General features: G+C 47.3%; 1 protein-coding gene across 1 annotated transcript in view; it reads right to left on the reverse strand.

Annotated features, from left to right (window-relative positions):
* The window catches only part of ndst1a (N-deacetylase/N-sulfotransferase (heparan glucosaminyl) 1a), a 39966-nt gene that overhangs the window by 11395 nt on the left and 12126 nt on the right, over positions 1-16445 (reverse strand). Inside the window, exon 2 of the mRNA XM_083981305.1 lies at positions 688-1711. Within this exon, the coding sequence (XP_083837431.1) occupies positions 688-1233 (546 nt within the window). The 5' untranslated portion in view covers positions 1234-1711. The remainder of the gene's footprint in view (positions 1-687; positions 1712-16445) is intronic.

The raw sequence follows: 16445 nt of genomic DNA on the forward strand, positions 1-16445 counted from the left end.
CTAGTATGTTCCTAATAAACTACCAACTGTGGATATCAGCCTGGCTCTACTGCAAACAGTTGGGTTCAGAGAGCAGAGCGCTGCTGTGTGTCCAGGTTATTAGGATGCACACCCTCACTCTATTTCCTCCTCTCCCAATAGATGGCAAATCCCACCAGGCTTTCCTGACCTTCACCTACACTGCCTAACATCTCTGCACCTCCACTGCACATATCTTTCTATATTCTTTTCATGGCTCAGAGATGGTGATTAAAACCATAAGACCTGAAAACTGGCCTTGGGCAAACAGGCTCAGCAAAGGATTACTGGGAGAGAGAGAGAGAGAGAGAGAGGGGGAGAGAAGGAGAGAGACAGTAAGAGATATAGAAGGAGAACGATGCAGTGTGTGGACTGAATGGGAGAGAAAATGAGGAAGGAGAAACAAGAGACTGGGCAAGAACGGTGAAGGAGGACAGATCGCAGAATAAAGAAAAACAAGAGAGAGACAGAACATAAGAGAAATAGTGCAGTGGGACAGAGTGATATTGAACCAGGCAGGTCTTTCCAACCCTGTGAATCCTATCTCCTTAGAGACGGTGCAGCCAGATGGACAGGGCAGAAGGTGTGAGTGAGAGAAGGGAGAGGAGGGAGAGGAGGGAGAGGAAGGAGGGAGGGAAGGAGGCAGAGGGAGTGTGCTGTTGTCCTAACCTTGAAGAAGCCAATGATGCCCACTCCGTATTCCACACAGTATTTGTCCAGCAGCTCGCGGTTCCAGGCGTCCAAGTTCACGTACTTGAGAATGTTCTCGTAGATCACCAGTGTGAAGCGCCCTCGCTCTTTGTCCGTCAGCGTGGGCATGTCCCCTTTGCCGGGGGAGATCTCAGTCCGGTACCTGAACCGGCCCGACTCCAAAATGGCCACGATGTCCTGACCCAGTTGAGAATACTGGCTTTCCACAAACACCAGAACCACAGGATCTGTCCGGGCCCCTCCGGGATCCACCCCGGGGCCCCCTGAGACGCTCCGCAGAGGTAGCAGACGGGACGGAGTGACCCTCGGGTCGTCGGAGTCGGCCGACGCGCCCTCGGCCCCGGACACGCCCCCTCCCGACGGCTCCAGCTCCCGCTTGACGCCATAGAGGAAGTAGGCGGAGATGAAGACGCTGACGGTGCAAAAGAGGAAAAGGAGGAGCAGGGAGGTCTGCAGGGGGAGGAGACGGACCAGCCGACGGAGGCGTGTCACGCATCCCAGCATCGTCTCACGCCACGCCTCTCCGCCCCACCGGCCCAGCAACACACCTTGGGGGCAGTCTGTCTTGGTGCAGGTAGAAAACAGTGAGCAGGGGTTTTTCACAACAGAGTCAGTCTTGCTATGGAGCTAAACACAAACGATGACAAGGTAGCGGCTGCAGCAGCTACAGGGGAAAGAAATGAGACGGTCTCACTTTGGCTCTCCCTCATGTTGCAGCGCTGCTTATGTCACCATGGCAGAGAAATAGGGGGCCTTGGACCGCTGGTACACACTTATGCCTCAGAGGGAGGGGCTGGAAGGCTGAGTCACTGGCGAAGAAAGATGATGGAAGACTCCATCACCTGTCCATCATGTGAACCTGCCAACCATGTACCAGCTCGCCTCGGCTCCGCTCTGCTGACTGGAGAACGATCTCTTGAGGAAAGTCGGGTCACGCAGGTCATCTCACCAGCATCGTTTCCCCTGGTACGAATCTCTCGACCTAGAAAAACAAACAAAAAAACAGAACGACAGAGGGAAATAATGTTAAAATCTGAAAGTGCAGCGTCAAACCTATAGAACAAACGACATATCACATTCTTTTGTTGTGTGGGTTTATCAGCGTGTGTGGGAGATGTGTGTATACTGCCAGTGCCAACGCTCCGAAAGTTCACACCCAAGTAGTCCTTGCATTCACCTACACAAACTAAGAGCTGCCAATTTCCCCCCTACACACATGCACGCACACGCACACACAACCCCTGTGCTCACAAACATAATCACACACACAGAGGCAGAGAGAGAGAGAGAGAAAATATCACCCGCTCCTGCAGCCTCCACACAATCAATAGGCAGAATGTGAGTGACAACAAAGCCTCAGGGCGAGCCAATTCCCAATTCAGTCCAGTAGGACTGTGTGACCGCATGCAAGTGAAGCCATCACCCGCGGGGACACTCGCCTTCTATTTCCCTCAAATCCTTGCAGTACTAAAATGGAGAGCAGGGGAAGGGAGAAAAACAAGCTGATGGAAGGGAAACGATCCAAGAGAGAGAGGGGCGGATGACAGTGACAGACAGACCTGGCAACAATAGGATCCCTTTACTCTGGGAGAAAACCCCCTCATCGCACTCAATATTTCCGAACCCTCTGCAGGCCCATCTCAATATCTCAGCCCTTTAGCCGCTCTCCATCACGCCAAGTGTGAAAAGTACAAGGTTCAGCATGGGAACGGTTCGAGCTAGTCATTTACAAAAACATCATTTCTCCATTTGGACGCCTGCTGGAGAAAATGAGACAGAGCATCATTACCTTTGCATGGAAATGCTCTGTCCATTAAACTGAAGAGCCATCAAGGTGCACACACACGCATCCCTTTATAAAACCCTGGATACCACATTAGAGCAGAGTCGCAGCCCTCTCAACCCAAAGACATTAAACAGTGACCACCAAACCCATCAAGACTCATCACACTCAGATCAGACATAAAATACATCTGATAATGCCATCAAAGGGCTTATTAGAAACACCATCAACTGAGGTTTAATTAAAGGGGAGTAAAATAAGGAGTGGCTAGACACAGTGAATCCAAACTCCACAGCATTACAATCAATAAATGATTGATTTCTCAAAGCCTGATTGAAGATAAATTTCACATCACACCATACATCAATTCCTAACAGGATTCCATAAAGGTAATCCTTTGATCGTTGAAGTTATCACTCGTGTACATGCAGTAGTGCAAGAGTGCAGAGAAGAAAAAAAAAATCAGGCTCACATAACTGTCCCTTTAATGTAATCAAGGTCAGCATTCTGGCGAGTATCTCTGCCCCCTCTAGGCCTTCCAGCTTAGCTTAACAGGATGCCTTAAATCTCCCTCCGAGTTCAGTGGAAGAAAATCACACTTCTCTTTCTCTGAGTCGTGTCCAAGTTTCCTCTTCACAGGGAGCCAGAGTCTAATGTAAAGAGAGGCCGTGAAAAAGCAGTGGGCGTTCGGAGAATGTATCGCACCGGAGCAGACAAAAAAACAACAGCCCCGGTCGCTCGAAGATCCCCCCAGCACCTTGTTTGTTCATTTCGGAGGGAGCCAGGGTTCGTGCCACTGCATATCAAAGTATGATTAGCCACAGGAAGTGACTGCTGCTCGAAACAGTGAAGCAGAAAAGAAGACGGGGGAGACAACTTTTAACACTCGGCACTGAAACCCGGCTATCTTTTCAGGTCTGGTGGCCAGAGGGCTTGTGCTGCCACTTAAAAATAAATAAATCAAAACTTACAACAATGAGGGTTCCTCATCACCAAATCCTACTTATGCTGAAATCTAGGGCTTCAACTCACTGTTATTGTGAGTTGAAGCTGTTCTAATCTGAGTCTAATCTGTTGGCTATTTCACTGAATAACTTATGAGTTGTTTAGTCTATAAAATGTCAGAAACCATAAAAAAAACACAAAACACCCATCAGGAGTTCCCATAGCCAAACTTGACAAGTCTTCTCACAGCTTGTTTTCTCCAAACCAACAGTCAAAAACCAAAAGATTAAATATTTAGATACTAGAAAGAGAAAAGAGCAGCCACTCATTACATCTCAGAGGCCGGGAGCAGGGAGTCATTGAAAATCATCCTTGACAAACGACTAAAACAATTAATCAAATATCAGCATTGTTGATTAAAGCTTCATGTTCACATCGTCTTTCTGTTGTTGAAGTTTATAACAGTGAGCACGCAACAAAGAGACGCATTTCTTTACTTAGAACATCAGTACATGCTGACATGCATCATGTTCCCTTATCATGTTGCAGCAGGTAAATAACTTCATTTGTAATGATGTCAAGCGTATACCACTAAGCTCCTCTTTTTCAGAGAGAAGCTATTTTAAAGTCATTTCCTGGTAATGATTAATGTTATCGTTGGCCAACGTCTGCACAAAGACAAAAAGCTCTGCCACAACTCTAATGACACTGTTGACATGGCTTGGGAGCAGATTAAGTGGTGACACAACACAAACAGAGCAGGGCCACAGAAAAGCTCTCTTCTTGCCCAATTCACAGCAAGCGATGACTGCCTCCCAATGTTGACCTTCACTCTGTGATACAGAGAGCTGCAACTGCAGGAAGGAAGGGAGATGAGAGAAAGTGGGGCAAGAGAGGGAGAGAGAGAGATGACACAATTAAAGGGAAAGCTCAAGGCCTCAAGTGTGAGGCAGTGAGATCAGCCAGTCTAAATAGAGAATATAATACATCAGACGATAATGGAGATGAGGATATAGCACACATTGAACTGAATAATGGCTAATGGATCTCAAATGCCCATCTCACCTAATGCGTCCTCTGCTTTGTGTGCCATGTATACCTAAGAAGAAGCCGGGGATACAACCGCAAACGTCTCCATCCTCCGGTGTAATATATGCAAAAATGCAGAGGAGGAAGAAAAGTGAACATGAATATTTCATGTTGGCAGAATCTGATGAGAAGTACAGTCAGCAGACGTACCCGTAAGGTGAAGAGCAGCCAAAAGGTGCAGAGAGACCCCAATGTTTCGCTGTGCAAAAGAGAGTCAGAGTCTCAACTCATGCATAAAGGAGAGGCAGATGGAGACTGATGTGTATCTGATAGCCAACCTCTTCAGTCTCGATGATGGAGAGAGCTCCGGCTGAATATGAGCTCTGTAATTGTACGCGTGGACTAAATGTCTCCCTAAATGGAGGCGGAGGATGGAGCGATGGGAGGAAAAAGAGTAAAAAGCAAAGCACAAAAAAAGGAGGGGGGGTGGGGGGGGTGGGGGCAAAAGCACTGGAAAGGGCAGGATGCTCAGCTCCAAAATCCTGAAGAAAAACAGATTGGAGGGAGAAATAAGCGAGACGTTCACCCCGAGGGCAGCCATCAATCTCCAAGCTTTGAAAACATCAATTAAAATATTTCCCTCATTATTTTATAGCAGCTGAATGATGGTGACAGGATGAAGTGGCGGCATAAACAAAAGCAGGTGACGGCTGAGAGGACAGACTAATGCTTTTCCTCGGGGTGGGTGGTCAGTCAAAACCTGCTCGCTCGGCATCATGGGAAGCGGGCCAGAAGCGCACTGCTAGATTAATGAGAGACGATGAGGAACAGGAGGACGGAGCCTGGTCCTCAGCTGTAACAACCTCTCTGGATAAACACCGCTAAGGTTGGCCATATGTAGTCTCACACTTCCTGCCCCCTCCCACCCCCCCTCCCACCCTCTCGACACTGTGGTTGCACTTCTTTTAAAGTGTGAATAACACTAAGTGTCCTAGGGCTTGCGATGAGAGTCAGTACATTAACACTGTCGGCCCGAGTCTGGCTGGCAGTAGGTGATCCCTTTGACAAATAAACTTTTACAAAGGAGAGCTGGATCCTCGGAGCCCCTGAGGACTCTGTGCTCCCCCCCTCCCCTCTTCCCCGATCCGTCCCCTCGTCGCTGACTGACAGAAATAAACGACAACCCTCTGTGTTCAATCACTGGCGGCCTTGGCAACAGCACGTTCTCCATGGAAACGCTGGAGTTACGTTGTGTTCAGAGTCATGGAAACTGTGCAGAGGGAAACGGAGGGATGTGGGGTTTGAGGAGGGGTCCTAATCTATAGGACACTCGTCAAAAGGCTACTGCTGTTGTCACTTTTCTGTCTTTGTGTATCTACGCCCCTGAACCAAAGAGGCTCGATCACAGCGGACACAGACCCCAGAGACTCATTAGAAGATCTACAACCCCGGTCATCTCGCTCTAAAACACACTCAAACCTTTTGTTTGTGTTTATTCCTGAACAAACATCACTGAGCTTTTGTACAAACACTCAGGTTCTAAAAAAAACACAAAAACAAGTTTGGGCTGAGTTGTTTCAGAGGGTGGGGGGGGGGGGGCATGGGTCAAGGTTAAATGTGTAAGAATGACGCCAGTGTAATCCCTAATCTGTAATCCTGTTAATCTCGACACTGCAAACAGTACCAAATGTGCTTATGCCAGCTCTGTTACTGTGTGAGATGCCTTGAGGGGATTAAGAAACGAGACACAATGGAGTGGTGAAGGCGAGGGTTGAACATTGTCTTAAGAAGAGGGGTTGAAATGCTACCACGTATCGTTAGCCCTCAACTTGTTTTGATGGTGCCTGCGTTGCTCGTTTAGAGGCCCTTTCACCAGAACATAAAGTGATGAACTCAAAACCAAACAGTCTGAGGTGTTGTGTACCGCTGTGCTGGAAGCGGTAACAAGCAAAGCTATGGCAAATTTCTCCATTTGCATTCTGCCTCCTACCTTTTCTTGTGAGAGATTAAACGTCAAAAAACGAGAATTTTTCATAATTTCTGAAGCACGACTAAAGCAACAAACAGGCACACGAGAGGAGCAAGGACTCGCCTTCTCCAGCAGGTTACTTTTCTTGCCTTAAGCCAGCCTTGGCATTCATCAATATAGAATCAATCAATCTGAAATTTGAATTTCATTTTATGCATCCATTGTGGCTGTGGCGATTAAAGGCTCAGGCCGTGAAATAGCGTGGAACGCGGTGGCGTATCCTCACTCCCGGCTTCCGCCTCCCACCCTTCAGCCACTCTGAATGCGCAGGCAGGCGGCTTCATTTTAGCTGCAAACATTTACACCGACACTTCCCTCTCTCTCTGTCTCATCAATTCATTTCATGCCACCGCCGTGAAGGACAGAGGACTCGGGAGGGAAATGTAGTTTTGCCTTCTAATTCTCTAGAAAGTGACTTTCAGGCCATTTCCCCTACCAAACCATGCGGCTGAATTATCACATCATTTTTCAGCACCTCAATTTACTGTCCCCAAGACTGAGGCAATTTCACAGAAGAAAAATGCCTTCTCTCAGTTCGTCCGTGCCCCTCCAATTACATCTCAAGGCCCCACTTGAAGACCTCGATCCCAGTGCTGTCATAATTGAAATGATTGCAATGTTATTCGTTGACAGAGTAATGGGACAAAGAGGCAGAGGCTCATCTTCAAATCCAGACAAGGGAGTGCAATCTTTTCCTAAGAGCAATTATGAACAGAATGCGGAGACAGAAAAAGTGTGTTCAATAACAATTAGAGAGAATTGGGGCGACTCTGTATTCGCTACTGTAGTGTGTATTCTGCACCAGACGGAGCGGGATCCCACCCGTAGACTTCCATTAGGGGGATCATGTCAGATCCCATCAACACACATATCATCCTCCATGAGGATAACCTGAGCAGGCACAGGCATTATGGTGTGATTACACATTCATATTATGTGGAGACGATTAGGACTAAGATGAAAAAAAACACGGAGGCCAGAGAATAAAATATACATGGCACTCTCTTAGTCTTTTTCATCTTAGACGGACTCCTAGACCTCCTGTTCTCTTCAGATCTGGGCTCTCAAGCAGCAGCTATGGGGACAGGCGGATCTGAGAGAGAGAGAGAGAGAGAGAGAGGCAGGTAGTGTAAAATAGATTACCTCGCGGTGGGGGGAAAGCAGTGCGGATGAGCTGTGGGAGCCATGGGAGAAATGTGGAGGGGTGGAGACTGAGCAAGGAAGGGTCATTAGGGAACGGTGGAGCTAAGATGTGAAATGGAGACTTTCCTCAACAGTATTACTCCCCTGGGCTGTGGGAATGAACGGGGAGAGCAGATCCTGCGCCTTCATCAATAGCCCCAGCCACCTCCATGCAGCACACACACATATACGCACATAGCCCCCCCCCCCCCCCCCTCCTGCTGATAACCACCGGCAGCTCACTACCACAGTATATCTATTTATAGTCACTGTGCCCCATTTACAGGCATGGGGACACTGGATCTGTACGTAGATTAAAAAAACAAAACATGGAAGAAATCATTTGTATACTGCAGACCTTTATTAGCAGCCGAGAAAGAGTTGAGGGCACATATAGAAAATACTGCAGTGAGATCAAACTGCATTGAGACGCGCAGCAGTCTATAACTGTTTTTCCGTACACATGACAAATCCAGGGTGCCATGTCTGAATTAACTGCCGTCTGATTCATGTGATTACACGCAGGACGGATTAATCAGAGACATAATGAGAGAGTGGACTGATAAAGCCATTGACAAAGAGAAATAATTGACCCCACTACGAAAGGCTCTGCATATGATTTCATCTGTGAGTGACATGGCAGACTATTAGCCAGCAGCCACAGGAGAGAGGGCATCCTACGCCGCACGCCGCTGAAATACATTATAATTTCCTTCATTCATCTTTTCTGATGTTTTGACATCATGCATATGGATGTCCTGCAGGGTTGAAATTACACCACTGACATGTTTATGTCTGGAAAAGACCTGGAGCATTGAATAACCCCCCCCCCCCCCCCCCTCCCTTTGCTTGTTCCTCCTATAAAAAAAAATAATTTAAAAAAGTAGACTTGTGAGAAAAAGCGGGGAGCTCACTCTATTGGATTTCTGAGGGGAGAAATAGGCTTGTAGCGCCTCGGACAGCCAACGTGAGGCACGGGGAGGTGGTGGCAGAGGAAGCGAGGGGTTGGTCATTTATCATTTTTGTCAGTCCTGGTGTAAAAGGGAGGTGGGGCCCGAACGTGGGGGTGGTGGTGGTGGGGGTGGTTGGCTTTCATATAAATTGAGTGTAGGTGGAATCAATGTGGCGTTGTTGGTGAGAGCAGGGAGGGGCAGAGGGAGCCAGATCAATGCTGTGGGGAGTGACTGTTTGTTCCCATTGTTTATCCACCGTCATCTCAGGACGCCGCTGAAGGACAAGGGAGCGCGGCGGGCAGCGCAATGTCTCCGCTGGGAGGACGGGGTTCGTAATGGGTCTCCCCTTATACAGACAATAGACATCACTCAGAGGTGAAAGTCATACTCCTTGTGGATAGGGCACGTCTGTGTGTTTGTGTGTGAGAATGTGCGAGTGAGCGTGGGAGCTGGGGGACGAGGGGGTGTCTGAGCGGAAGAGGCAAGTAGAGATAACAGTACTTGTCAGTGCGGTTTTATGCTGCAGGGTCCTCCGATCAAATCAACTGCCTATTCAGAGGAGAAAACCTATACTGAGCTCTGCAGAAACTCTGACTTAAGCACAACAGTTTTATTAAGGCTGTAACACCTGCAGCCGTAACGGCAATAACAGATCTGCTGACCTTACATGAACCACAGAAGCCATCAAAAGAAAAAAAAAGAAAAACAGCGGCAACGCCTATGATGACCACAGATGAGTAAAAGAAAACGATCAGACTAATAATAAAATCCCCAGGCACCGCTGTAACATGGGCTGTGGCACACACACACACACACACAAACACACACCATAACTGTCTAATGTACTCAATCAATCTGGGAGAGACTGAGGGGTAAACAGCCGAGCACCGGGTGTATCCTTGGCTGTAATGGGGACGAGTACAATTCCTGCTCATGAAATGATGATGAGCTGGATTCAAGAGGCCGCCCAGTGAATTTCAGGTGTTATCATTCCCAGGGGAGCCCCCCCCCCACCCCCTGCCTTTTACACCTCCCTCCTCCATCTTCCCTTCTTTCATGTCCAGATAAGAAACAGCCCGCACTGATCCGACTGTGATTCGCGCAGCAGAAATACGTCCCCATGGGAATATCACGGTGTGGAAGAATAGCTGACATAAGAGATGAGATTCTGTTTTCCTGCCCATATTTTTGCCTGCGAGATCAAACAGATAGGATTTTTCCTCCTGCATGAAAACACGCTCATAATCATCAGCTTGCTTTCAAAGCACAATCAAGAACAACAGATAAATGGATAGAAGTGGAAATTTGTCTAGAGGGCTGTATACACTATGTTTTACATAAACAAACAGTGCACACTTGACACACGCCCCCATCGTGGTAATTGCAGGCACTAAATGTGTGAAAACTCCAACTGTAGACAAATACCCAGCCTCATGATTGTCTTATAGCAATAACAATAATTACACTCCCAATTGTAGCCCCAGTCATGAATCCTATTACGAATCTGGTGTGTTTTTCTTCCCCAAACTGAGCCTGTGCTCCAGCTTTTCCCTCCTCTCTCATACTTGCTGCTTCAGTCGAGGTTTTTTAAAAACACAACCGCAGCCAAGCTCTGCTATACTCCACTGTTTTCCGACGTGGCAGTGTTCACCCCCCGTCGGACTGTTTTCTTTTTCTGTGCTATTACATTGGTGCGTAAATAAGATGAAAAAACAAAAACCCATCATCTTCAAACTAGTGATTGACCTAAGACTGGTGTCAAGTAGACACCTGATAATAAATACATTCACATCTGGATGATATAACAGCTGCCATTTTTCTGTCAAGAACTAAATTATCCCTTGTGGTGCAGTGAAGTCTGTCATAAGGAACTAAATCTGTACATCGCAGCTGTGTCTCTGCTAAGACGAGGCCATTCTCAAAAACGGGCCGTGTCCGCACTGAAGGCCACCGAGAGGCCCGCAGGTCTCATGGCTCGGAGATGGGAGGACAGTGTGTTCAACAACTGTTGCCTGGGTGATTCACCAGTCGCAGTTTTACAGCAGACTGGCAAAGAGAAAGCCACCGTTAAGAAAAAAAAAAAAAACACTGACATGACATTTAAGTGAGTGTTTGCCAGAAGGCGTGTGGGAGAATCTGAAACAAAGCTCAAGTAGATTTTATAAAGTGGCGAGACCAAAATATAGTGTTTTTGTTCCATCGTATTAAATGCTGCACGTGGTGTGTAAGCTTTAGAGCAACAGTGGAGGTAAGGGGGTAAAACACAAAACACAACCCCTGAGTACCTGCTGCAGGTTGACAGAAAACCGTGACTTGGGAGAACGTTTATGTTGTGGTAAGTCATCAAGCACAAATATTGGGCCAAGAGCTACACAGGGACAGCTTGAACATAACAATTAATTAGCTGCAGGCCTTTAAACTTGCAGTTTATGAAACTTGACAGAGCCCATGCAGTTTTATAATAGACTACATGCACCAATAGAGACCTGCTCCCACAGGCGTATGGCTGTAATTGCTGCCACAGTAGAGCCACTACAGAATATTACCTTCAAGTGGATAAATACTTTAATTGCCATTTTTTTCATATTTGTTTGTAGTTTAGGTTAATTTGCAGATTGCTGATTTAACATTGTCATGAAGGAGCCCTCATCTGTTGACTAGCATTTTAAAAAAAGGTTTCATTACCCATTGCAAGTAAAACACAGAACAAGGCAAAGGAAGGTGAGCATTGTTTTTTTTAGGGCATTATGTCTGCTGGGTCTCCCGTCTCTTCTCCTTTAAGTCTCCTCATGTTCCTCAAAATAAACAGGGCTCTGCCACAGCTCACTGTTATCCCTTTCACTGCTTTAGTCTTTACGCTGCCGCTACTCCAGACGGTCTATTTCAGCCCCTCACCGACGCGCTCTACCTGCACCCAGCCAAGCTGCCTTTTCCTCCCCCTCCTCTGTTCTCATCCTGGACCGGAGGGTGAGGCATGTGCAGGTGTCACAGAGCTGACAGGTCTATCTGGGCTCTGTCTACTGTGCTGGCTCTTCCCATTTCCCCTCTTCACTGCCGCAGCCATCTACAGCGGCTGTGTATCCTACCGTGACCACACATGCGCGCGCGCGCACGCACGCACACAGACACACACACACACAGAGTTTAGAGACAGGAGGAGGGTCAAACCTCAACAGAGCTGCATGTGTGGTGTGTGTCCAGGAACAGGAACACAACACTTTGAAATCAAAACTGTTTTTTTGTTGTTGTTCTTTTTAGACAGGGCTGCAGTAGGCAGAGAGAGAGAGAGAGAGAGAGAGAGGTGTGTGGGTATTTATGTGGAAACAGAGCTTTTCTTCTCCCTGTCAGTTCAAGGAAAACCTGTCAGAGCATCCAACACACACACACACACACACACACACAGACTCTTTATTGGTGTGTGTGTGTGTGTGTATGCGTGTTCACGTGCGTCCATGCGGCTCTGCGTCCAAATAGCCAACCTAAAAAGCAGATTGTCACGTAGTGTGTTCGCCACGTAAAATCTAAAATCTGTTTCCTGCCACCTATCCGTATCCGTAGCAGGCCAGCAGCTGCCAAAGTCAGTGCAGTTCAGGCACACGCCGTCACCATAAACCCTATGTAACACATTTCTCATTTGATACGCCTCTCAGCCATTTGCTCTCCTGAGCACACAAACAGCCGTTTCTACTCTGTGTCAAACACACACACATACACACAATATCAATTTGCACACACACTTCCACATGCAGATTGGCAGTGTGTTTTTCCCTCCTGCTGGATGCAACAGGTGTGCTAAAGGGGAATGGGAATGGGAATGGGGGTGGGGGTGGGGGGTGGGAAGCGGTAAGCTGATCCAGCCATGGAAACCCGCTCCCTCCTAACTGCTGCCAAAACATCCCCAGTCCCCGACACAACCCTGGAGGGGAACCTTCCAATCAGTCCATCAGATCAATACACCCTCGCCTCAGGATATGAGGCTCTGGAGCTAACTGGGAGCACTCAAGGAGAGGGAAGTCTGTATTGATCACAAAGGGTTAACAAGTCCTCTGTGCCAACTCTGCCTTTTCTTTGGGAGACTGGAAATGTGCGACTCAGTTAATTGTTACAAATTGGTAACACACGTACAACTTGACTGCTGCTGAGGATTTAAAACGGCTGCTCTATGGCCCATGGCCTTGTGTTTTGACGCTGAGCAGTATACACAAAGGTGGAGTAAACCTGAATGAAATCATGATAATAGCTCCACAGACAGAGGAGAGCACGGTGCCACAATGAATCAGCACAGACTGAACCAGACGACCAGAAAGAAAGCAAACTGGTAAATCTTTTATCTGCGCTGCCAGTAAAAATACAGAGTACGATAAGGTTCAGGATGCCATGACATCTTTGCTCCTGTATCAATTATTCAGCATTGCCTTTTCTAACCCTTTAATTATACATCAATGTTAGAATAACAAAGGCTAGGGACGCTCACTGTGTTCCTGCTAACAAACGCCATGACAATGAAACCGGATGGGGGAACTTTAGCCTTTAGGTAAAGGCTTGGAAGAAGACGGAAGCAAAAAAAAAGAAGGCCTTCGGGCTGCTTTCTCCTGCTGTCGAGCTGTCATTTGTGATGTGTCCGCCTCACCCACTGTGTGATCAGAGATCAGAGGGTTAACTGAAACTCTGGCCTATAGCCCTGTGCTTACATTATTCAACAGCTTGTTACAACAGCCTGCTCCCTGATCTCACACACAGGGAGACGGAGCTGGAAACTCCAGGGAGGGGAACGCTGGGGACGAAAAGCCGGATTAAGAAAAAGGGATGACAGAGAGACCGGGGGGCTGGAGAGAAGAAAGATAGGAGAGAATGAGGGGTGGACCTAAGGGTTGTGAGTGGAGGAAGGTGGGTCGAGGAAAAAAAATGGGAAGAAAAGAGTTATTGAGAAAAAGGGAAGGATGAGAAGGTGGTGAAAGACGGTGAGAGAGAACAGGTGGACAGAGGAGGGGTGTCTATCCAAATCTGCCTGTTGCCAGGGGAGACAGATAAGACCCACTAGACATGGATGTTTAACCTTTGACTACATTACTAATTTGTTAGCTCATCTCCACATTTTGTCTGGGGGAAGCAGAGGTTTTTGAGCAATATCTAAAATGTTTTATTTCAGAGCTTTTCACAGCACAGCGTCAGAAAACGACACAGTCCATTGACTCACATCTGAGCTGATGAAACACAACAGTGTAAAAAGGCCGTCAGTGATTTCCTGACAAAAAGAAAATGTTCAAACACATCCCCGTCTTTCAGTCTTTGTCGTCAATAGAAGACACCTGAATATTGGCTGGTTGGTTGGTGTTCAAACAGGTAACACGGCGAGCATCCACTGGCTTTGCACTCGTCTGAAATAGCACTCACTGACACACACACACACACACACACACACACACACACAGAATTGAGCAAAACAACAAAGCAAAACAACATCCATCAGATGAGCACTCAACTGACAGCGACCATGTTTTGGGAGCGCCCTGTTTATAGTCCCAGACTCGCGCCGCTCGCTCACTGAGCGGGCTCCTTTGTTCATTAATTGATTGGCCTCCCCTGCTGGGCCTCAGTAACTAGGTTACACAGATCCATGAAAAGAAGAGGATTGGCCCCCCCGGTGAAAGGCAGAGGATAGATGGACGACTCCAGGACAGGAATCCGAGTGTTAATATAACTAATGGAGTGAGGACGACGGTAACTTTATTGAAATCACCCTCATCTAATTAGGGCAAGCAGCTGATGAGAGCAAAGAGGAGCGGGAAGGAGGGCCGGATGCCATAATGCAAGGGTGATGTCACCGTTGTATCGAGTGAATGGGCGAGGCTGCGGAAAGGTGAAGTGGTGGCTGAGAGAGAGAGAGAGAGAGAGAGAGAGAGAGAGAGAGAGACAGCAACAGGATGATGTTCATTATCCGGCTGTCACAGACGGATCTCTCTCACACTGGCACTGACTGACTTGTAACATCCCATCACTTTGCTCCCTGTCACCTCTCCTTCCACCAACAAAGAGGGGCTGTTTTTCTAAAATAAAGGAGGCAGGTTAGAGAGAGTGCAGTGGCTGTCGAGAGCATCGCTCCCCAGTCACAGAGATGTTTGCCTGAACTCCAGCTCCGGGCTTCTCGCGCCATGTTACTCGAAAAAACTAAGTGACCTCTGAGACGAGGAGCTACAAACGCTTTGTACCGACTTTGTCGACATGTGAGGCTAAAGTCATTGTTATAATCATTAGCAGAAGTTTAACCTTGTGTTTCTCTGTAATAAGGTCAGAACTGAACAGGGATCAGGATAAAAAATGTCCTTGAAAGTCCTTCAAATGATCTGTAATTCCTCTGCCGCTATTCACTCTGCCCATTTTATGAACCGAGATGTTAAATAGTTTGTCTATGCACAGAATGAATTTGGTTACTGTGACTCCTGGGAACTCATCACTGGCTGATTATGTCGGCAAAAAAATTATTTTGTTAATTAGTTTTCGGTCGGAAAAAACAACCAAGTGTAGAGCTTGAAAGCAGTGCGGGAGGGGAAAAAAAGAAAGAAGACAAACTGGCTGTCTGCCGTCAACAGCACAAGTGGGCTGACCTCAGACAAGCCACCACGTCCGACGAAACCATAACCACCAACCAACGGCTTTGAAGAACAAGAGGTTAAAGATGTTTAGGAAGCCTGTGTTTTTTTTCTTCTACAACTGAACAGAGGTTACAGCTGAATGTTTATTTACCAATAAGCATGAATGCAAATTGATTTGTAGATAGATAGACAGATAGATAGATAAATTAGTCCTGCTGAAGGACCACCATGACTGTAAAGTGAGATTTAAAGAGACACATGGGGACTTCTTCTTGCAAACCGTAAATATCTCACCCTGCTTTCTAACTCCTCCAACAACAAAGACGGAGCCACACTGTGCCCACCCTGTCTACACGGGGCACAACAGCTGAATCAACAGAGGATCTGTATCTGCTCCGCATGCCCCACTGTCCATCATACACTTTATTACTCAGGTGACCGGGCTGAGCTCCCTGCGCTAACAGAGACGGACACGGGGGAGCTAAGTGGTGGGCGATGTGGCCAGCAGTGACACTATGAGCCAGACAAATGTGGACTCTGTGTGTGTGCTAATGGAAGTCAATACAGGGGATGAGTGGTATGGATATCTCTGGCAATAGGTCAGAATCAAACACAAAAATCAAACAAGACCTTGGGCAGCCTTTGAAAATATTAAAAAATAAATAAGTAACACCGACCAGAGGATGACTCTGCAGAAATTTCTGCTGGCACAGTACTTCTCAACCCAAGTGGTGTGTGTGACAGCTCGCAACATAATCTTAATATATTATTCGATCCTCCCGCCCCTGAGCGATGGAGTCATAATGCATTACGAGCTCCAGTGAGGCTGGAGCACCCTGAGCGGCAGAAACTGTTGACGGTTGACCACTCCTCGCTAGAGACGACTTCGAGGTCACACGGGGACGGCGGAGGAGAGGAGGTTAATATTTCTGTCACTGGTAGCCAGAGGGAGAAAAAGAGGAGTAAAAGAGCAAGAATGAAAGAGAAAGAAATCCAAAGCAGTTCACTTGTATTCCTTCAGACTTCAAATTAATACCTACTCTGCAAATTGCGAGGAAAAAGCAGCCCGCCTCCTCCCAACAGCCTCTCTAATGGTGTTGTCTTTAAAACCTTTATCACTAATTCATTACTTCTGATTTTCCAGCAGCAAGGGCTGAAGCTTTGTCTTCAGTCTAATTGAGAGCCAGTGGCTTCAGGCTCTA

Source organism: Trachurus trachurus, assembly GCF_905171665.1.
Source record: "Trachurus trachurus genome assembly, chromosome: 10".
NCBI classification, from domain to species: Eukaryota; Metazoa; Chordata; class Actinopteri; order Carangiformes; family Carangidae; genus Trachurus; species Trachurus trachurus.